We start from the raw sequence: 25,000 nt of genomic DNA, 5'->3' as shown, positions 1-25,000 counted from the left end.
TATTAGGCCATCAATAAAAAATTTTCTTATGTTATTGTTTATTTTTGAGAAACTTTTTGTTTATTTGTTTGTTTGTTTGTTTGTTTGTTTGTTTCGGAAAGGTAATGGGCCTTTAAAGGCCAACTAACTTTCCGGAGCAAAATATACTTAAAACCAGAAATAACATAAGAAAATATATACCGATGGCCTAAGATGAGGTAACAACACCAAAAATTTGCAAGGTTTTCTGCGTAATATATGAAAACAGTGAAGAGTCATTTCGCTGTTTTGCCGTCTGGCGCAGTGATATTCAACTTCCGCGTGTTACTTAGGACGACGGCGTGAAACATAAGACGACCCGCGTTATGTAAAGTAACATTTTATTTATTTAATTAAATTGTTCAGAAGGTGATGATAAATGTAATATTAACGGTAAACTTTTCTCAAAATCATCAATCTCATTTTACATCCCCATTTGAAAAAAAAATGAAAGCCGTTTCGGAAAGGAAGTTGGCCTTTAAGAGAAAAATATATTTAAATTTACAATAGGGCTAATAACCTAGCAAGGAATCATGACAAATGACATCTGCATTTTACACAGCGTGATTTATGTATTTCTTATCAGCTGCATACTTTACGTATTAGATAACAAGATTTACATGTGTCCACATATACTTAATCTTGAACAACGTATGCTTTTTCCTACACTATCCTTACAAATAGACATATTTTCCTTTTGGTATACCTTAATTCTACCAGTTTCTAGTTTTTCAAGTATTTTTCCCTAATCTCTGTATTTTATTCTAGGACATACACGTGCATGATACATTTATATTTAATGAAAACCTTATAATACCATTTAATGAAAACCTTTATAATACCATAAATTTATAGACAAAATTGTCGAATACGTAAGATAAAGTATCGATTTGCTATTTATTTATCTATCATATCTTTCTGATATTTGATCTGTGCAGGTAATTCACCAGGCTCCGGGATCATAAAAGAATCTTAGACTTAAAAGGAAATGTCATGTTAAATAGCTTTGCGTTAAAGATGCACCACCGCCGATAGAACATAATCGTGTAAATTTTGTCTTACCAACATAAAAATACATATAAAATAATTTAATTTGCCTTTGGTACCTCATCCCATATATGACATAGTGCCAAGGACTTTTTTCGGCCTTTTCAATGGTGGTAATGGAGTAAAGTAAGTAACTTTTGTAACTGAAGAAAAAAAACCAATACGTCTGCTCCTGTTTTTGACTGAGAAAAAATTCCATTCGTCAGCGGTGGAGCATTTTTAAAATGTCTATTAATGTGTATGTATATTCGTTTGTCCTGATGATGTTTTCCTTCAAATATTAATAAATATTAATAAAGATGTCGGTTAAATGTTTTCAAATATGCCTGGAATTAAAAGGATAGCATATCAATATCTATATATTCATCTAATCTTGTCAGTAAGCTACTATGTTTGAAGAAATCGTAATTTTCATCTTTTACTTACTTTTTGAACACATTGATGAATGAAAACAATTAGTTTATAATATATATAATATACAATTTTGTTATTGATAATAAGAAATAAAGAAAACTTATACATATATTACTACGGTATATGATGTTTATCTTTTAGTATACGTTATTTACAACATGTTGAAATTTCCGCCTCATAGATTGCATTTACAACTTTCAAATTAAATATAAATTTGAGGGTTAATATGAAAGAATTCAAAACTAAGCTTTTTGTAAAGATTTTTTATTTTCTTGTTGTATCTTCTAATTACACTCTGATATTCTTAAAAAGGAATAAGACTTTTGATTGACATTTCATGTGTGATTAAGAGTTTCTTGTTGGTGTGAACTGGTACATTGACAATATTGGAAAACACGGTAATAAGCCTACAATCGGTGGACATTCACGATATCAAATGACAGGGACCTCTTAATTCACATGCAGAAACGCCATAGAAATCAACCTGTATATTGGCATTTTATGTGTGGTTAGACGTCTCTTGTTGGTGTCAATTTGTACGTGAACAATATTGGAAAGCATGCTATAGTATTAGGGATACGATTCTAGTAGGCGGACTTTTCGCAATGTAGTTTGTATAAAGGAAGCCCCTTTTTCGTTACTTCCACTGTTTTGTTTTCGCATTAAAATTTATATATAAATATTTTACCTATCAATTCACAAAAAATGAACAAGAGCAAGAAGAAGAAAAATTTGAATGAATTCACGAATTAACATGCCATTATTTTATCAAATTATATTGGAACTCTTGAATTAACTAGCAAATTAGGTACTGATCTATGTCTGCAACTTAGAGTTATTTCCCCTTGTCCATCATCAGAGAGAAACTTTATTAAGGGTGTAACTATTTGATGCATTGTCGAAGTCATAGGGATCTGAGAATTAGTTACAGATTATATAATCATGGACCCACCAGAGTGCCCTAAGAGTATTTTTAGACGTTTTAGAGGTCTAGATCAAAAAACGATAAAAATCATACTCTACATGGTACTATAAAATGGTCTTAGGGCACTTTGGTGGGTCCATGATTATATAATCTGTAACTAATTCTCAGATCCCTATGGTCGAAATATCAAGTAAAATTGACAAATAGTCATAATGCGACAATCCGACCCCGATATACTCACAAAAGGATTATAATTTATTTTTCAAGTTATATTTGTAAATAACTAAATATTCAAATTTGACCGATAATAAGAGAAATTGATTTTGTATAGCTTTTGATTGTAAGAAATACTTAATATATACCACACCTTCACCGCACATGCTTACATTACGTTACTTCAGGTGAAGAACCTTGTTATGAAGTTGACAAAATAAAATTAATAAACTTTGGACTTATTTAAAAAAAAAAAACTTTTACGAAAATGTGAAGTATATTCTCAGATCGTTCTTAGGTCAGTAATACTCATATTGTAACGAATGAGTTCATCGTCTGTGAATATGACATTGTATAAAACTTTGAAATGTTACTTCAACACAATTACTTACATTTATAATTTGAAAAGCGCGGTTTGAATACCTGACCCGTACCCGATTGACACGCGTACGGGTTCATGTGAAAGCGCGCCGCACGAGCGCCTTGTAGATTTCACGTGAGGTCGACGGAACAAATGTCTGTTTCGTTTATAGTGAAGGAATATGGCTGTATACCATTTTTTGATAAAAAGGATTACGTTTTCCCTCGATTTTAATCCATGATTATGATAAACTTGTGATATGGATGAATAAGTGGTCAGAATATCCTCTCTCTCAATATTTGGATTTTAATCACGGACTATTTCAACGATGGCTGATTTAGACAGGAATTCCGGAACACATTCGTAAGTAAAATGATTTAATTGTATTAAGCTTGCATTTATACAGAGTGTGTTGTATAACTGTTATTCGTTTCCAACAACCAAAGAATTAATTAATTGCAAAACACTGGCCGGTAATCGACTCCGTCCAGTTCCGTTACATCGTCGTTAATGATATTAAAATGTTGGTACATGCCTGCAGCACGTTACCGACAGGTTGGGCACATTGAAATTTATGGAAATTTATTGCTATTATAGCGATAATAATAGCTATTTATAGCTATACAAAACTGACAGTAAACAACATTTTTGAAGATAAAAATGCTTCCGCTCAAAACCGACTCCTGAAACTTGCAGTGGTTGTTTATAACGATTATTCAAACATATTGAAAGCAGTTTTGATAAGGTATAATTAAGCTAATTAAGTTAATTAATGCTCTATTGCTTCGAACGAAAAGTGGTGGCATAGTGTTCAAATGATCCTTATACACATTCCCTGCAAGTTTAAGGAGTCAATTTTGAGCGCAAGCACTTTTATCTCAGAAATCTTGTTTTTCGCAAGTTTTGTATAGTTATATATCGCTATAATAGCAATAAATTTACATGTGCCAAACCCGAGTAACAAGTAGCCATGATGTTACCAAAATAAGAAATGTAAATTGCATTTTGTTGTGGGCAAAATATTCTCGGTGTACATCTAGCAGTCTAGGCCCAAATATATTATTGTGAAATGACCTTCATTGAAAAAAAAAAAAACCCATTATACTGTTATAAATAAATTTTAACCAAGTATCAAAGGAAAATGACGACCCATGGTACGTACAAAACCAAATTCAACATGAAGCGCGCTTCATGTAATTTGCCTCTGTTCAGTTGGCATTCATATTGCCTATGAATGCCAACTGAAAGACGTTCAATGCTTATATTTACATTTGGTTACACTCTTATCATGACTAAACATGGTCTATGGACACTCTGGTTGGTCCATAATTATGTAAACTGTAACTAATTTTCAGATCCCTGTGGTTGTAGCGGGATTGGACATCTGATTTGTATTTACTGATTTAAGCGGATGTACAAATGTACAAAAGGATTCAAACACTCTTTTATTTACCTGTTTTGTCTGCTATATCGGTGACCGTAAATGCAGTAATCGATGAAAAGGGGACTAACTCTAAATTCTTCACATGACATACACAATAGGTATAAAAGGGATGTTTCAGAGTTATCGGAATTGTCTACAGAATTAAAGAAATCTAATGAAATGAAACAAACACATCACGTTATAAGTATCTATATAATTCCAAGTTAATTCATTATTGTTTAAAACATACTCAGATATTTTCTGTTGAAATAGTTAAATATGAATCTTGAATGAAAATGCGTAATAATATGGAGTAAAAATATGAATAGTCTGAAAGATCGATTTTTACTTGTTATATATAATGATGTTAAATTGAAGAAATATATTCCTTCGTTCTTTCAAACACAGGTGCTAAGCGTACCGTCGTGTAATCAAAGCTCCCTTAAACCCTGTTTGGCCTGTCCGTCCGTGTGTGATGCTAATGTAGATAGTAACAGTGTTACATCTACTTACTTATACATTTCCGTAAACCCTTCGTTGGTGGGTGCTTTCTTCTACCCACCTAGTCCCTAAACCTGCCTATGAATTTATAGGCTTGTTTAGCGGACCTACCACAAGCAATTGTGTCCCCCAGGATCCCCTTCAGTTGTATCCAGAGTATTAAATTCCGGTATACATGATTAAACTCTTAAGATATGAATGGGATAGAGAGAGTAGGAAAAAATAACATTCGTAAAGATATTTTAAAATAAAATGAAAATGTCGCTGAACTGCTGTTGAGGACATTGAATAATTTATTTAACATTTCACATTTGTTATTACGAATTCAATACTAAAAGTGTCAAGAAATTCAGGGACAGCAAAGCAGATTTTAGGTAATTAGACTTGATACTGGTTCGTAAAATTTATATATTTAAAAAAAAAAGGTTGTTTGTAAATACAATGAAAGTAATGAAGAAGCAATGGGCAGATAATTTTGATATGTTTTATTGTATGGTATAGAGTAATTAGAGTTTCTTACATCTAATCAATACATTCTCATTTACGTACAGTGCTGGCGGAATGGAACGGACGGGAGGGAAGTATACTTACTCTAGTACAGTAGATCAACATGTAATCTGCGTCTCGGGGAACTAAATTTTCTCTCCTTGATAAAAGTTTGTAAATGCCAAATTTTTATTTCTCAGCCATCGCAAGGGCGAATTCAATAGATGAAAACTAGTCATAGAAAATAATATCGTTAAATGTGTTCGGGAATCAATGGTTGGATAAAGAAAGCGTTTACATGTGTAGATCGATCCAGGGTTCGTGACAGATATGTTACAACTGAATCTGCAGGTCGATGAAGACAATGGGAAAGTTTCACTATCGACAAATGATGAACATGGTTTAATAGAAATCTCTCTATATTATATATATATCTTATCAGCTTCTTTTATTTAATCAAACAAAAGTTAATCAATTAATGGTATATTTTAGCAAGATTGACTTGAACAGATAAGAACATCTTCAAAAGACCTCTTTTACTCATGTCGTGGCCAGAAATGCGGTTACCAGTGTTATTCATAATATAAGAGATCCGTTTTTTCAAAAGTTCATCCAAAGAAATTTTGAAAATACGAATCCACATGACATATTGAAATGCGCGCATACATTTTCTTAATTATGTTATATTATATCTACACAACATATAAACCTGTGGTTCAACACCACAAGGGCCAGACGATACTAGCTTAATATACTTTGACAGGTCCTTACATGTTCATGCGGATCTATACATGTTAAATAAAAACAATAAAAACCATAGAGATTACTTACAACATATATGATTGAAAAGTAAACTGTAAAGTTCTTCTTACATGTAAATATAATTCCCCTAATCCCGAAGTCTCTGCATGGAACCCATCTACGGCAAAATTATATATTAACGGTCGATTCGACAAATAGTTTGCTTGCCCTTTTTTGGACAAATTGATTTATTTGAAATATTTAGACTTCAAAATGCTCTTAGCATTCCGAGCATATCATTTGGACTCACACATATGTACTATTTTACTATAAATAACGGACTGAAATGAGTTATAAAACTGCGATTTCCATTCTTTATCTATAACTAATATTGATTAATTAAATCGGTCTAACCATAAAATCTAGCTCTATTAATATCGACTGCTCCCGGCTAAATTCGTAGAATTGTATTACCTACTTAAGTGGTTTCATCACAGGGATCTGATAATTAGAAACAGTGTATTAATTTACCAAGTTTGACACACGAGAGTGACCATAGACTAGACGGTCTAGGGGTCTAGATAAAAAAAATAGGTAAAATCAAATTCTACACACAGGCGCTTGCAGATCATATATATATATATATATTTATATATATAGTTGCTCTATAATATAACGGTACGTGGCTAGAGTAAATTAACCGGTAGCTCTATAACGTAATATTTTTACAGCATCTCTATATATATAATTTGTAAGCGCCTATGATTCTTCAAAGTACTTTTACATTAAAAGGGTGAAAAGCTTCCCGGGACAAAAACTCTACAATGTGCACATAGCTTTATTGGATAAAAAAAATCATATTTCTAGTAAGTCGTCACAATAACGGCCAAATGTACCACCGTTGGAAAGAGCAATAAGTTTCCTTTCAAAATCACTCTACACAACCATACAAAGTGTTGTCACTAAGACGACAACAGCCCCGTTTCAACAAAACTGACACCAAAATGTCCTCAACCTGGGTTTGGAAATCCATGGTGCCACTTTCTCATCCATTACATAATAGTGCACATGTATACAGACAAAAAAACCCCAATAAAACCCTGTATCATGGTCCAATGCTTCATCCAACCAAGCTCTGAGCAAGAACATTATTATAATGGAAGTTGTGTGATTTTGTTTCAAAACATGATTTTGAAATATCGTTATATCTTCAAAAAAAAATTATCAGCATTGGGTACATTATACGTATACATTACATTGATAAAGATAAGTCTTTATCATTCAATTTGTCTTAATTTGCTAATAAATATGGTGGCATATTTCTGCCATCGAGTTGCCGACTTACGACTTACATGTAATGTCGACATAATTAAGGCATTATGTCGACATCATATAGGAAGATGTCGACATAAACAGAAGAATATGTCGACTTATCGCATGTACCTGCCCATTTAATGATTCCAAGATAATTATGTAGAAAGTCGGTAACTCGGCGATTAATCGTGTTTATGCTCGGGTGTGACACCGACTTGTCAGTTATTGATGTCGACATCTAAAGTAAAAGATGTCGATATTTGATCTTGAAAGTTGAAATAAAAGGCCATCCTTTCATAAAGCACGGTGTATATACAGCAAGGCACCAAACAATAGAGATCGACGTTGATTTTGTTAATTCCGACAGGTTTTTTTTATTTATTTGATTTCAAAATTAAAAATTGTGATCCTGCACATCCCGGCCACGCAGCTGTAGTCTGCGTGTACGTAGCTGTTAGTCCGAGCTGAGGAAGTTAGGAGTGCAGAAGGACTCTGCTTTGTACAACGAATTTCCATCCTCTTGGCCATAGTCATTTATTAATATATATAACCGTGGGTTGAAAATTCGTTTTAAAGCTGTGTGTGTGTTTTGTGGCTTGGCATTCGTACCAAGTCCACGTGGTGCATACCGTACTATACTATATTAAAAGAATGAATGAAAAATGAAAAATGCACAACAATGATTTTTTCATGTTTTATTTTCTTGCGAATCACGAAAAATACCAGTTACGTAATTTAAAAGCCATAAAGGTCACAGTACAGGTACACAATACACATTGGGAAACCAGCTTTACTTGTTAGCTTGCCATGTCCATATATATACATAAATATTTACATCCCTCGATACACTTATATATAAAGGCACAACGAATTTTTGTTACGGTCAGATTCAACCTTTGTACTAAAAAATCCTCCCGGGACGCGGTTTTAGCTCCAAATTCGGGATATATCTGCATCTATTTTTTGTAGTAAAACGTAGTAAAAAAAGTCACGTGCTTATACCTCATTCATGCCATTGGCCGGAATATACAATTGTATTATGGGTAACTAGTAATCACGTGATTATGTGTTTACTTCCAAATATGGTGCTAGTGTGCTTGCCATTTCTTCGGAAAAATTGATTTATTTGAAAATATTTAGACTCCAAAATGTTATTAATATTGCATGCATATCATTTTGACTTGCACATATGTACTGTTTTAGTATAAATAATGAACTGAAATGAGCTATAAAACTGCCATTTACACGTCTTGTAAATAAATTATATAATGCGAATTGACCAATTCAATGGGTCTAACCGTCTAATCTAGGATCAGCGAGGATCGGCTACTCCCGGCTAAATTCGTAGAATTCTAATTTATATATAGTATATTATTACATGTGTATCGTACCTGCTTTAGGTTTCATAACAGATACATATAACACAGAGAAAATAAGATCTTCGTCAAAAGGCCAAATTATATATTCTTAATACCAGGTCAGAGAAATCACTATATTTGGAAGTAAACACATACTCATGTGATCACTAGTTACCCATAATACAATTCCATATGTATTTCGGCCAATGGCATGAATGATGTATAAGCACGTGACTTGTTTTACTACGTTTGACTACAAAAAACCGTGTTTTGTACCATTATGGGGGAAATCCCCAGCGGATCGTGGTTTCATTTCCACCATTTGAAATTGCTAAGCAATACTATCATATCATTGTTTTATTTCCAAATTCTTTCCAAACAAATGATTAACCTTCTGCGTAGCACACTCAGTTTTTTGGTAATCTAATGCATGTACTTGTACACATACGGAGGAAAACGATGTGCAAGCACAGGCTTATGTGCTAAATTGGGACCTACATATATATAGATATACTACACATGCTTCATCAGCTGACGTTATGTGTTTTTACTTGTATTTCATTACCTTAATGCCCTTTAAAGTACGGCGTTGACTCATTTCTTTGTAAGGACTGCAATGCCATGGACATGAGAAAAAAAACCTTCTTCAACCATTCCAATATCCAACTTAGGAAAAAACCACCAATGCTTTAAAGAATTTGAAATAAAAAATAAACTCATTTACTGACATGCACATCTCCTAGCATCAGTGATCCAGTATTTACAATGTAACCAAAGTGTTTATCTGTAAGAGTTCAATTTAGTCTGGCTATTTGACTTACCTGTCTACTGCCCCTATGCGTTTGTGTAGCTCAAAACACAGTCAGGCAGACAATTCTGTTGCCACAATGTTGATTCCGTTACATTTGCTACATTTCCTATGAAAATTGAGCAAATAATTCTCATAAATTGGTTTCCCTATATAAACTATGGTAAATTTGACCCTCTCCCCTGGGGAAATTCCCGAGACCACAGGGCATGAAATTCACAATATTGGTAGAGGGCCTTTAGACCTTTCAATATATGAAGAGTATTTCTGACAAACAAAATGATACATTTTCGTTCGTGCTACCGAAGCATAATGAGTTAGGTCCTAGGTCCAAATTTACCAGGCGTGAAGCTTCCATGTAAAGCACAAAGCCCGTGCATGTACATCATTTTCCTCAGTATGTGTACACATGTATTAGATTCCCAGAAATCTAAGTGGGCTACGCAAAAACTTAACAAATAGTTTGGAAAGGATATGGAAAATAAGCAATGATATGATAGTATTGGTTAGCAATTTCAAATGGTGGAAATGAAATCACGACCCGTGAGGGATTTTCCCCATAATGGTACAAAACACACGTTCTTTGTAGTCAATTGCCCCCCGTTCCCCAGGAGGAAGAAACATGTTTCTTTGCACCCCCCCCCCCCCCCCCCCCCCCATTTTCGCCCGGCGCGTTTCCTAAACCGTTCAAGCATGTAATGTTCAAACCTTAGCAAGACAATCAGTTGATTATCATTTTGAGTTACACAACAATGTGCCGATGGTGTGAATCCGGTATGTTCAGATCAAGCTGTGTTCATAATGGTAAGACGACACTCACAATTATCATTTCTAAATGCAGGTAACTTTAAATCGAAAAATTACCATGTTAAGAACACTTAAAAATCATCAAAATACAAAATCGTAAAATTTTTTCTCAGGGGGAGACCCCCGGACCCCACAAAAACCAAAATCTCGCGACTACGGCGAATTCAACGAAATGCATCGTAAAACTCATCTCGGCCATTCTAAATAGTAAAACCTTTTCCCGGGGGAGACCTCTGGACCCCCTCAAACACCAAAATCTCGTGCCTACGGCGCTCGCAAATTCAACAAAATACATCGTAAAACTCATCTCATCCATTCTGAATCGTAATTTTTTTCCCGAGGAAAAACCCTCAGACCCCTCAAACACGAAAATCTCGCGCCTAAGGCGCTCGCAACTTCAACAAAATGCATCGTAAAACTCATCTCTGCCATTCTAAATAATAAAATTTTTTGCCGGGGGAGACCCCCGACCCCCAAATTTATTTCCTGTTAGCGACGCCACTGTCTATAGATGTGGTGTTCACTCATGTAAATGTGTCTAAATAACACAAACATTAATATAACTTATATCTTGCTCATTCCATATAGAGCATAGTGCCGTTTACTTTCTTCGGGGCGAAATTAATTATTTTATTTATTTTTTATCTTGAAGTAAAATGAGAAGCTCAAACTTTTTTAATGGTGGTAATGGTGTATAGTAAGTAATTTTTGTAACCTAAGAAATATACTAATCTAATTTATCTGCTGCTTTTTTTTTTTTTTTTTTTCTTTTTTTGAAGAAAAAATACCATTCGTCAGCGATTAAGTATCTTTAAAGATGCTCCACCGCTGACAAATGGTATTTTTTCACTATCAAAAATTAAACGATTAAACACAACTTATTGTTCGAATGATGAATATCATTTATGTTCTGTCGGCGGTGGAGCATCTTTAAAGGTAAATGCCATAATTGAAACGGTTTCTAATTTTTAAGATATGACTGCAAAATTAGTTTGATAATGTTGTAGGACTCCACTAATGCTGAACTTGTTATCGCTCCCGGGCTTATTTGAAATAAATACATTAATTTTTGAAATAATAATTTGATTTTCAAAACGCGGGTCGTCTTCTGTTTTCATGCGTCGCACTAAATACCACGCAGGAGTTGATTACCATTACATGACAAAACAGCGAAACGAGCCTTCATTGATAACATTGATTATTACAGTTAAAGATGCTCCACCGCTGACAGAGCAAAAATGATATTCATCATTCGAACAATAATTGGTGTTTAATCGTGTATATATGTGCCTAATTAACACAAAAAATAACATAGAATAATTTATTTCGCCTTTGGTGCATGCGCAATCAGTACTTAATTCCATATAGGATATAGTGCCACAGATTTATTTCGAGATGCAATTGATTATTTTTTATATTTTCAACTTGAAGTAAAAATAGAAGCTCAAACTTTTCAATGGTGGTAATGGTGTAAAGTAAGTAACTTTATTACTGAAGAAAAATATGAAATCGTCCGCTCCTGTTTCTGATGGTGAAAAAATACCAATTGTCAGCGATGGAGCATCTTTAATCTTTTATTTATTCGGTGTTGTAACGTATTTCAGGCCATGAAAGACGAATTATTGATAAGCTTTTAATGTTTTGTTGTGAACCTTCTAATATCGTGGGGCCGCTGTGTCCGAGTGGTCAAAATGTCTCGACATATATTATCACACGCCCTCCACCTCCGGGTCGCGTGTTCTAATCCCAAGTGGGGCAGTTGCCAGATAATAACCGCCGGCCGTTGGTTTATTCTCCGTATACTCCGGTTTTTCGCCTCAATCAAACGCACGTCCTTACATGACCCTGGCTGTTCATAAGAAGTAAAAATGAAAATAAACCCAACTAAAGTATTTGCATTGCCACTGCACAGTATCTATACGTTGCTACTACGACCAATATATACGTTATTTTCCAAAATCAACACTGTCAGTTAGGCTCCGGCGCACTAATGCCTTCATCAAAGTTCAACAGGTCACGGAAACACTGGGTTTAAGTCAGTGTGCGAATGCACTGAAATATTGTTAGAATATTCCTAAAATTGATCAATATGAAAATATATTCTAATTAAAATATTTGAAATGGAGTGTTGTACAGTGTATTTATCTTTGTATCTCTGGTTTATCGATAGGACAATTTCAGCTACTGCTATTGTTTAGTTGGCTGAAGTTTTATTTTCATGCTTTTGTTTTTATCTATTTTCTTTTTAAACGATAATGTCGAGTTTAAATATTTACACTACCAATGTAAAGAATCTGTATGTTGCTACTAAGCCAAATGTATGTTATTTTCCAATATTGATATTGGCAGTTAGGCTCTGGCGTACTGATACCATAGTTAGAGTTCAAGAGGTCACGAAAAAGCATCGTTTAAGTCTGTGTGAGAATTCACTGAAAGAATATTGAAATCATGAATTCTTAAAATTAATCAATATGAAAATATATTCTAATTATATATTTGAAATTGGATTAAAGTTGGTCTCACGAGATTTGGAATTAACTGAAAATGTACATAGGAGAACAGGTAGCATTGATAAAATACCACAAGAACACTTTTTTATTTTTGTCATTTTTTATTATGTTCTGACATAAAATAAACCTCCACAAATACTGACTCTCTCCGGAATAATGGACTATGGTGAAATAAGAAAAGTACAAACTGCATGTCTTACTTTAAATCTATAGAACAAAATGAAGTATAAAACATTATCATTAAGGTTAATCACTAATTAATATTAAGAAATTATATTTATCAGTATCATTGGCATTTTATACCCCCCCCCCAACACCTTCACACACACATCCACCTCTGAGTTGAGAGTTCGAATCCCATGTGGGTCAGTTGCCAGGTACTGACCGCTGGACTGTGGTTTTTTCTCCGGGTACACCGATTTTCCTCCACCAACACTGTAAGACCAAAAGGTTGTAAGGACCAACCAGCTAATTTATTTTCCATAGACCGTGTTAAAGTTTTGTGCTTTATTATTCAAACTCCCGAATCACATCTTAGTGAATGTGTTTAGTCTAGATTATCACACACTTAGCAACACATGGGGATCATTCATCTCAAACTCCCACCAATGCAGCCATTTTGAAATGAAATACATTATGCACTGAAAAATCTTGAAATTCTAATGTTTTGATGAATCACTTCTTAAAAACGTTCAATCTGAATTCCCAAATTCACATCATTGTTACATTTTGGAGAAATATCTGAAACTATAGATTAGTCATAGTAATGGACCATTCGAGGTCCGTAGTTATGAGTACTTGTCAGAAAGCATTTTTACTCTTAAAATTCATAATTTACCAGCTAACCAGAGGCCTGACAAAATTATCCTTGGCTTAATATTCTATACACATAGGCTATTTCAAAGGCCTATTTTTAATGTGACCGGGTTGGGTGTGTTGCTAGGTGTCTTCGGGGCATGCTTCAGTGATACATGTAGCACTATAAAAAGAGCAACAGTTCCACAATACAAGAAGACACAACACGAACATACCGCAGTCTCCTAAAACACGCTCCTCGCACTGCACACACGCTACATACAAGACCCTAGCTGTTGTTAGGACGTTAATTAATCAAACAAACACTTTTTTTCATTTAATAGGTAGTTCCCTGCATCGCGCTTGAAGGATAAGGGTTTGTGTACAGACTGTGTGTACACATTTGCACTCATAGACGCCTACCAAACCAAAGTACCCTGTCTGATACGAGTTACAACAAATTGAAAGAACGGATCTCGATACCGATTGTATGAACAATGTTTTCAAATGTATATATGTGTCATTGAAGAGATTTATAAAGCATTTTGACCTCAAAATTACCCCCTCCCCCACAAAAAAAAAAAAAAAAAAAAAAAAAAAAAAAAAAAAAAAAAACAACAACAACTAGAGAACAAACACTTGCTTTCACAACATCTATGTTTTCGCACCTGTAAATATCTATTTTGTGATTTGATGTCATTACAAGATATGAATTTAACAATTTAGTATTCAATAATTGTGTGTTGTTATTTCAACACATAATTTCCAAACAACACTAAAAAACTGTACATATTTAATTTCCCTGTTCCCTGCTTTATCTTTCTCGTTGGAGCTATTAAACTCAATTCAATATTCTCTTTAAAGATGCTCCACCGCTGACAAATGGTATTTTTTCACTATCAAAAACAGGAGCAGACGATTTAGAATTTTTCTTCTGCTACAAAAGTTATTTACTTTATACTATTACCACCATTAAAAAGTTTGAAGTACTGATTGCGAATGCACCTAAGGCGAAATAAATTATTGTATACTTTTTTTTGTGTTAATTAGACATATATAATATATACACGATTAAATATCAGTTATTGTTCAAATGATAAATATCATTTATCCTCTGTCGCCGGTGGAGCTTTTTAACATCATGGTCAATTTACGTTAGATATTTTCATAGTTAAATTTCGTAAACTTTCAAGTCAGTGTGACTCTAGGGCAAACACATCTAAGGACAATGCCGTCATGACCCAGAAGATGTCATAAACACATATTTCAATATTACGTGGCTAAAATGATACTTTAGCACAAAATATTTTAATGACAGATTAAACCAATTTTCATGCTAATTTTTACTGATAATTTTTGTAGCTACCTCTTTGTCTAACACATATATCGGTATATAGTATTGACCCTTCTATGTGACGATATTGTTCCACACTAATGAAAATTGTATAAGTGGCGATTCGATGACAAGTATGATGAGTGCATCGTCACCTTCATCAGATAAAAGACCAGGCAGCATGAGTACACAGATGTGCACTGTCACCTTCATCAGACAAAAGACCAAGCAGCATGAGTACACAGATGTGCACTGTCACCTTCATCAGACAAAAGACCAAGCAGCATGAGTATACAGATGCGCACTGTCACCTTCATCAGACAAAAGACCAAGTCAGCATGAGTATACAGATGTGCACTGTCACCTTCATCAGACAAAAACCAAGCAGCATGAGTATACAGATGTGCACTGTCACCTTCATCAGACAAAAGACCAAGCAGCATGAGTATACAGATGTCCACTGTCACCTTCATCAGACAAAAGACCAAGCAGCATGAGTATACAGATGTGCACTGTCACCTTCATCAGACAAAAGACCAAGCAGCATGAGTATACAGATGTGCACTGTCACCTTCATCAGACAAAAGACCAAGCAGCATGAGTATACAGATGTCCACTGTCACCTTCATCAGACAAAAGACCAGCAGCATGAGTATACAGATGTCCACTGTCACCTTCATCAGACAAAAGACCAAGCAGCATGAGTATACAGATGTCCACTGTCACCTTCATCAGACAAAAAAGATAGAACAGAGTCAGTCATGAGTAACAGCATGAGTGTCACTGTCACCTTCATCAGACAAAAGACCAGCAGCATGAGTATACAGATGTCACTGTCACCTTCATCAGACAAAAGACCAGCAGCATGAGTATACAGATGTGCACTGTCACCTTCATCAGACAAAAGACCAAGCAGCATGAGTATACAGATGTGCACTGTCACCTTCATCAGACAAAAGACCAGCAGCATGAGTATACAGATGTCCACTGTCACCTTCATCAGACAAAAAGACCAAGCAGCATGAGTATACAGATGTCCACTGTCACCTTCATCAGACAAAAGACCAAGCAGCATGAGTAACAGATGTGCACTGTCACCTTCATCAGACAAAAGACCAGTCAGCATGAGTATACAGATGTCCACTGTCACCTTCATCAGACAAAAAACCAAGCATCATGAGTATACAGATGTCCAATGTCACCTTCATCAGACAAAAGACCAAGCAGCATGAGTATACAGATGTCCACTGTCACCTTCATCAGACAAAAGACCAAGCAGCATGAGTATACAGATGTGCACTGTCACCTTCATCAGACAAAAACCAAGCAGCATGAGTATACAGATGTGCACTGTCAACAAAGCTTCATCAGACAAAAAGACCAAGCAGCATGAGTATACAGATGTGCACTGTCACCTTCATCAGACAAAAGACCAAGCAGCATGAGTATACAGATGTCCACTGTCACCTTCATCAGACAAAAAACCAAGCAGCATGAGTATACAGATGTCCAATGTCACCTTCATCAGACAAAAAACCAAGCAGCATGAGTACACAGATGTGCACTGTCACCTTCATCAGACAAAAGACCAAGCAGCATAAGTATACAGATGTCCACTGTCACACCTTCATCAGACAAAAGACCAAGCAGCATCAGTACACAGATGTGCACTGTCACCTTCATCAGACAAAAGACCAGTCAGCATGAGTATACAGATGTCCACTGTCACCTTCATCAGACAAAAAACCAAGCATCATGAGTATACAGATGTCCACTGTCACCTTCATCAGACAAAAAACCAAGCAGCATGAGTACACAGATGTGCACTGTCACCTTCATCAGACAAAAGACCAAGCAGCATGAGTATACAGATGTGCACTGTCACCTTCATCAGACAAAAGACCAAGCAGCATGAGTATACAGATGTCCACTGTCACCTTCATCAGACAAAAAAAACCAAGCAGCATGAGTATACAGATGTCCAATGTCACCTTCATCAGACAAAAAACCAAGCATCATGAGTATACAGATGTCCACTGTCACCTTCATCAGACAAAAGACCAAGCAGCATGAGTATACAGATGTGCACTGTCACCTTCATCAGACAAAAGACCAAGCAGCATGAGTATACAGATGTCCACTGTCACCTTCATCAGACAAAAGACCAAGCAGCATGAGTATACAGATGTCCACTGTCACCTTCATCAGACAAAAAACCAAGCAGCATGAGTATACAGATGTGCACTGTCACCTTCATCAGACAAAAGACCAAGCAGCATGAGTATACAGATGTCCACTGTCACCTTCATCAGACAAAAAACCAAGCAGCATGAGTATACAGATGTCCAATGTCACCTTCATCAGACAAAAAACCAAGCAGCATGAGTATACAGATGTCCAATGTCACCTTCATCAGACAAAAAACCAAGCAGCATGAGTATACAGATGTCCAATGTCACCTTCATCAGACAAAAAACCAAGCAGCATGAGTATACAGATGTCCAATGTCACCTTCATCAGACAAAAAACCAAGCAGCATGAGTATACAGATGTCCAATGTCACCTTCATCAGACAAAAAACCAAGCAGCATGAGTATACAGATGTCCAATGTCACCTTCATCAGACAAAAAAACCAAGCATCATGAGTATACAGATGTCCAATGTCACCTTCATCAGACAAAAAACCAAGCAGCATGAGTATACAGATGTGCAATGTCACCTTCATCAGACAAAAAACCAAGCAGCATGAGTATACAGATGTCCAATGTCACCTTCATCAGACAAAAGAACAAGCAGCATGAGTATACAGATGTCCAATGTCACCTTCACCAGACAAAAAACCAAGCAGCATGAGTATACAGATGTGCACTGTCACCTTCATCAGACAAAATACCAATCAGCATAAGTACACAGATGTGCACTGTCACCTTCATCAGACAAAAGACCAAGCAGCATGAGTATACAGATGTGCACTGTCACCTTCATCAGACAAAAGAACAAGCAGCATGAGTATACAGATGTCCACTGTCACCTTCATCAGACAAAAAGACCAGTTAGCATAAGTACACAAAGGTCCACAGTCAGCTTCTTCAGACAAAGGACCAAGCAGCAAAAGTGTTAACCAAGTGAGTTGCTTTTTTGTTTTCATGATACAATCTCAGTCTTTGTTTAACAATTGCTTAATGTGTTGACAAAATACAAGGTTTTCGAGCTGAACATGTGCTTACGAAGATAATAATTTGGTGAAGATAATATATCAAAGACTTATTTGCAGATGAAAATGTATGTTTCCAATGAATATATACATCATGATCGCATCTGCTGTATAGCATTTAATTTCGCGGATGATTTATTTCCGGTATATACGCGTTTTCACCGAGACCCGCGGATTCTACACACAAACGAAGCATCCATAAAAACAATAGTATCCTTCAAATTCACGAATTATTAGAATCAGTGAAATGCTGAATTTAACCCCCCCTTTCCCGCGAATATGTTTCTTTTAAGAAACCGCGATATTTGAACATCGCGAATTAAAAGCGCTATACAGTAACCTAGCCCGAATTGAATGTATAGTTGTAGGTCTCTATTTTCCCGGTACTGTACCCCACCCACAATACGTGCATTGTACTTTCCTGATACAGTTCCACGGCTAACGGTTCTTTCGTCGGTTCTTGCTCATTTCTTGTGATTAGAGTTTTCAGAAAATGACCGTCACGGTTGAGCAATATAACACGTTTTCGTCCTTGGTCTGCTACCACAATGTTCCCATCCCTATCGAAGGTTACTCCTTGCGGATCGAAATCTTCAGTTTCCAGCTGACCATCTTCCGTTTCTTGTCCAAGATACTTGAACTTCATATTGAGCTTTTCATCACAGACATACAAGTAGCCTGGATTGTTGTTCAGTATGGCCAGGTCACCTGTGTCAGGATTAACTCGGACAGTATTCGGTTCGGTCAAGTCCAAATCATTCTCTTTCCCAGACACAAACGGTTTCTTTCTCCCTCTTACATCTACCTTGATCGGCTTGCGCTGGTTAGTAGCGACGATTACCATGTCGTTTTTGGCTGTAAAGGCAATGCTTGAAGGATCGGATTCAAACTGGAATAATTCCTGCCCCATCGTTTCGCCTTCTACTTCTGGGGATATCTGTCTGACACTGTTGTCTTCGCAAGCCACCACAAGACTTGTCAAGTCGTTACTTTGAGTAAAGCACCCGAGATCGTTGACACCAGAATCTAGCTCCAGCTTTTTGACATGAATTCCTTCAAATGTGAACAGATTTAATACGCACTCGTCACCACTCACCCAAGCACAATTGCCATCCATTACAGGACAAAGTCTGTATACAGGCTCGTTATCCACATTTTGGAACGTAGATTTGAGCTTCAAGTCGACACATTCCAGTTTCGTTGTATCGATTTGGAGCTTTCCAAACAATTTTTCAAGCACTGCTATGTCTTCTAAGGTCGAGGGAGTCTTAAAATTCTGGCTTCTGGTTGATGTCTCTTCCCTGACAACCATTATATCCCTTTTTAATTCCGTCCCTAATTTTAAAGATTTTTTGATGTCCGCATACTTGAGAGAAGCAACCAGTTTCCGACATTTCCTTGACTTCCTCTTTAACTCTGTAGTCATATCTGCTATTTCATTAAGAGCCTTTGTCAGTCTTCTGTTATTTTTACGTTGATACTTTTCAGACTTCTGCCTTCCATTCGCAACAATCTCATCAATATGAGCCTTCAATATCCTGCCTCGTTCCTCTATTTCGCTCACTAATCTCTGGGATGCACTCTCATTTATATCCATCCGTTCTTTCACATTGTCATAGTCTAATGCTAGCTGTTTCAAGCGGTCATCTGTTTCGTCTAAAACTTCGAATAGCTGGAATCTCTGTTCAGAAATGAATGTCTGAATCTCACCAAATTTGTGTCCATTGTGCGTTGATATAACGCACTTGCTACACGCGAACTCTCCTAAACATGATTCACATGAATAAACTATAGGTTGATTGTGATCGCTGCATCTCTCCGACGATACGTCGAATTCTACAACAACCTGCCCTGTAGCCATGGTCAACCTACAGGAAAAAACAATCGATCATTAGATAATAAAAAACTGAATAATCTACATTACAATCATCGAGTGTTAGTTACCTATGATTCTATAACTAATGGTCCATGAAAAAAGTTCGATACATCGAAGAAATTCGATTCATCGAAGTTCGAATTATCTACACTGTATATTATTTAGATCATCTTATACGTTGGCATACTTTGTATATAAATGATTACGTACATACTAGTTAAGTCTTTTATGTTTATATGTTGCCTTTTGTGTAACATTTCAGTACTTTATCAAAACCATAGGATACATGCCATACACATACGCAATTGCACCGATGAATGTATGACAATATACGCAATAGACCATAAAATAAGTTATGATTATTTTAGTACTTCTTTGTTTAATATAGAACACATAATTGAAGTGTATGTTCGACAAATGATAGCTGTAGAAAAAAATAACAAAATTCAGAGTTTCCTTAGAAAAAACAACAACATTGTAACTAAATTTCCTAATATTTCCCTTGACACCGCTTCCCATATGACCTAAAGTTCGGCGTTTCTAAATGTAAAGAAGGCTTTACGCAGTCCGGGCGACAGAACGAAATAACAAAATTAAATAAATCAGCAACTATACTCTAGTTCTGTAACCTGGCCGAGACATACCACATTTCATAAAAGTGATAGTAATTCTTCTTACTTTGCACTTTTTCCTGTTGTCAGTATAATTTGACCGGGGTGCGGTGTGCTTGTTACGTTCTTTTTGCGACACGCTTCAGTAAAATAACGTTATAAAATGGACTCCACTAATATAAGGAAACACAAAATATATATCGCAGTCTTTCAAAACACACATATACTCGGCGCACACACCATATCAGATATACAGGAGGTCGTCTCTAATTGGCCTTGTCTCTACATTATATTAGACGTTAGCAGACAATTACGAATAGTCTACTACAGCTATTATAGTGGTGATTATCTGACAAAACAGACAAGACATGAGATTTAAACTACAGTGATCTTCATATCGACCTATTTTTTTCAATAGACTGTTTGTATATGTAACTGCATAACTGCTTACCTGTATGCTAATTCTTAAAATAACTCGGCCAATACACGTATCAATTGATCAACTAATGCTATTGTTAACTCCAAAAGGGATATGATAAAATAAGTTGAACGCAGCCTTGTTTGCCCACAGAAAATATTCGTATGTGTATGTACAAATGATCTTTGTAGATATATTTATATTTAAACATTTGTAATTTTCCCTGGAAGGTTATGTAAACAAAGGAAACGTATTATAGCTATTTACTTAGTGCATTTGTTAATGAACATGACGCATGCATTAGTTTGTTATAAATGATTCTATACTGTACAGGAACTATAACCGGGTGATGGGTATTCTACATACCTGTTATATTTGCTAACGATTGTTGTTGCTTTTTTGTGAAAGCTGCAAGATTCGCGTTTCAGTAAATATGTATACATTTTTACATTTGTATCATCATGACTTTCAAGATGTCGTATTGTATTTAATCATTTTGTTGATATATTGAATCTTTTTTCCCTTATACAATTTTTCCTTACAATTTTCTTGTAATAATGTCCTGATTTTGAACGTCCAATATATGTTATTTATGTAATCACTTCCATATTTTTTTTTCTAATTCTTTGTCTTAAAGTTTTGTATAAACTCTTCATTTATGGAGGAATAAAATCAAAAAAGAAGAAGCAATGTTCATATTCGCGACACCTGTTATTTACCACAAAAAGTTTCCAGCATTTTGAGAATTACAATTCTTATAACGCATATGTTTTTATTTCACAAGTATAAATAAGAGCTAAGGATGTTTTTGATAGTAATACCCATAATTATTATACCAGTATTTGCATTTTTAGTGTAGTGAAATGAGTCCATATGATCAGATCATGACATGAGATGTGGTCTACAATTTATTTCACAATTCACAATTTTATTAGTCTTTGTAAAGTGTTTTCTGCAGTTATGTTCCTTCTAAACATAGATAAGGCATAAAAGTAAGAATAGTACAGTGTAAATTCGGTGTTGTAAAATGTTTGTCTGTCCATCTGAATGATTTTAAAAGCTAAATTCATCAAACCTGATTTTTTAAAAATAAATTATTGAAGAAAATATTATGTCAAAATGTTCGCCTAATTATGCCACACATGATTTTAAAATATAGTCAACATTGTAAATTTTGGGCTTGGGATGTATAAATATTCGTATATTTTTTGTTTTTTGTTTGTTTGTACTTTTAATTATTTTCTTTCTTTATCTTCATTCTTTCTTTCCTTTCACAAAAACAATCTTTATTTTGTAAAATAGCAAATGCCTAATAAGGGGTTACTGTATTGAAATATACGGCGGAATGTATCTTTGCGTAATATAAAAGATACGCTATATAAACTTTAACCGTGTATTAGAACAGGTTTTTAAACTTTAGTTTTAACCCTAAAGTACAGGTCTGGACATGTACTAAATAACAAGCTACCCGTGGAAGAATATAACTCCTTCTAATGTACTTTTCACAAATTAATTCTATCATACGTCTATTATAAAAATTTTAATTTGATCCAACGGTTATTAATTAAGAATGCGATACTGAAAACATGTTACAACTACTTAGTAACAGCGCATGTCATCAGATAACCCAGGCTGTTGAACAAATTAAACTGAAATAAACAAATTAATACAAAAACGTGTGACTATACTGTCCTTCCATATCATGTCAGCATTACTATAGAAATGTAGTATTTATGTACTTACTGTTATTGCAAGCAGTGTCACTTCAAAATAGACGACCTTCCGCTTGCCACCATTATCTGTAAAATTTAACAGCGAGTGTCCCAGTCATAATAGAACTATAAGTTATGGAGAAGTATATCGATCCCCCTAATCTAACTTCCTGTTTGGGTGCTTTTGAGGGTCTGCCAATCGGTAGCAGGGTCGGTATATTTACCTGGTGTACAGGTGACGTGTATGCATATCTCATATGGCAGTTTAAAGTACACCAACGGTAAAATGTAAGGAGCAATTGATTGTCAAAATAAACAATGGAAGATTGTTTGAATTTTAAAATAGGTGTTGAATTATCTGTGAGAACTGTGATTCTCAATGTTTTGATTTTATCAGATTAACGTCATATTGACATCCAGGGCCAAAATAACCACCGATCAGCGGTCCGCATCTGGTAACTGTCTAACATGGTATTCGAACTCGCGACCCAGAAGCGAAGGTCTTGTTGAATGAAGTATGCCTGGTCATCTTAACCAGTCGGCCAACGCGGCTTTTTCTCAATGTAATAAGAGAAGTTTTATAGGATGACCAACAACATGCTAAATAATTGTATTTATATGATGAATGTGTTTCATGGAAAATTATTATTGAATAAATCAGCTAGAAGTTCTGAACAGCAGAAAACACAAGAGGTCCAAATGCCTTACGGTCATCCGAAGTTTTTTATTACGGCAATTTTGGCGAACAACTTGGATTTGAGAATTTCACACAAAATGTGTCTTAAAGATGGCGTGTGTAGCGACCATCATGGTTATCAGATAAGCCACAAAAATAACAACACTTGGTCCGGACCATGTCAAGATCATTTCAGGCAAGAGGATCATTTCAGGCAAGTTTCAGCTTATTAGCACTGACATAGCTTGAGAAGTAGTTTGATATGATCAGGTGACCTAAAAACAATAGCAAAGTACTTGAAAGAGATGAATTTTGTACAAAACTACGAAAAACTTACCTTTTCTTGTATAAACTGGGTACTCCTGTGAATTATAATCTAAAAAGACCCTGACTATTTCTGTACTTAATGGGGAAAAGGCAGAAATCGGCAACATTTGTATGGCACTAACTTGATTTTGAGGATTATCATAGGCCGTCCAAATATTAAACACCGGGCTGAAATTTCTTTTTGTCGACAAGTACGGAGAAACTAGAATACATTTGTTTTGGTGTTTTGTCGATATGATAAACTATTTACTGTACGCTTTGTTCGTCCGTAATATTTGACTGATTGCCAAGTAGGATGTCACCACGCCTAGTGCTAGCACAGGCACGCGTTTCCATTGAATGTCGGAGCAAACATCGTAGCATATACAACAGATTCATGTGCAGTTTGATTGACACCTGGCCATACGTTAGATTCAATCGGGCTTTGCCCTCGTCAAATACGCTTATTTGGGCGAATAAATGGTCATATTCCACTCAGTAAAATGCAATTAATGAATAGTGCCGCCTAGACATTAGTGTTATTGCTTTGTTAAATTATATATTGATTATTTGATATACGTTACAGATATATGATTAATTCTTAAAGGCAGCATTTGTTAAAGGGACAATTCAGTGAGGCTAATTCGTTACATAACCACGAAGCAAAATATGACATAAATGTTTTGTTCTACAATCCTTATGAAACAAATGACAAGAAAAAGTGACAAATTCCACAACATTGTCAAGTTTTTTAATTAATAGCATTGAAATTCCAAATCGTTGATCGATACGATTAAGCAGGTATAACATGTACGCTGTACCCTTGCCCGAGTCAAAGTCACGCACGTTAAACAAAAGCAATACATAACCACTGAGCAAAATTTATAGGTTTCTTAAAAACATTAATAACAAAAGAAAATATATATCGATGGCTTAAGATGAGGTTACAACACCAAACATATGCAAGATTTCCTGTCTAATGTACGATAACAGTGGAGATTCATTTCTCTGTTTTGCCGTCTGGCGCAGTGATAGTCAACTACCGCGCAGCATTTAGGACGACGGCGGGAAACATAAAACGACCCGCGTTATGAAAATTAACATTTTATTTATTCTAATTAAACAGTTCTGA

At 35.4% G+C, this 25,000-nt stretch overlaps 1 protein-coding gene across 2 annotated transcripts; it reads right to left on the bottom strand.

Moving 5' to 3' along the window:
• Window positions 1–16,444: 16,444 nt before the first annotated feature.
• Window positions 16,445–24,066, bottom strand: LOC138330252 (E3 ubiquitin-protein ligase TRIM71-like). Of its 2 annotated transcripts, XM_069277732.1 has the most exons (4): window positions 23,900–24,066; window positions 22,918–22,973; window positions 17,046–20,137; window positions 16,445–16,835 (listed from the first exon to the last, which is right to left on the bottom strand). In XM_069277732.1, the coding sequence occupies exon 3, from the start codon at window positions 20,128–20,130 to the stop codon at window positions 18,610–18,612; it is 1,521 nt and encodes a 506-aa protein (XP_069133833.1). In that variant the 5' UTR covers window positions 20,131–20,137; window positions 22,918–22,973; window positions 23,900–24,066; the 3' UTR covers window positions 16,445–16,835; window positions 17,046–18,609. The 2 variants fall into 2 exon arrangements, with proteins under 2 accessions (XP_069133833.1, XP_069133832.1); XM_069277731.1 differs by lacking the exon at window positions 23,900–24,066 and having other exon boundaries at window positions 22,918–23,081.
• Between the last annotated feature and the right edge of the window lie 934 nt (window positions 24,067–25,000).

Source organism: Argopecten irradians, chromosome 8 (assembly GCF_041381155.1).
Source record: "Argopecten irradians isolate NY chromosome 8, Ai_NY, whole genome shotgun sequence".
Lineage (NCBI taxonomy): Eukaryota > Metazoa > Mollusca > Bivalvia > Pectinida > Pectinidae > Argopecten > Argopecten irradians.
This window is presented reverse-complemented; position numbering and strand designations above follow the sequence as displayed.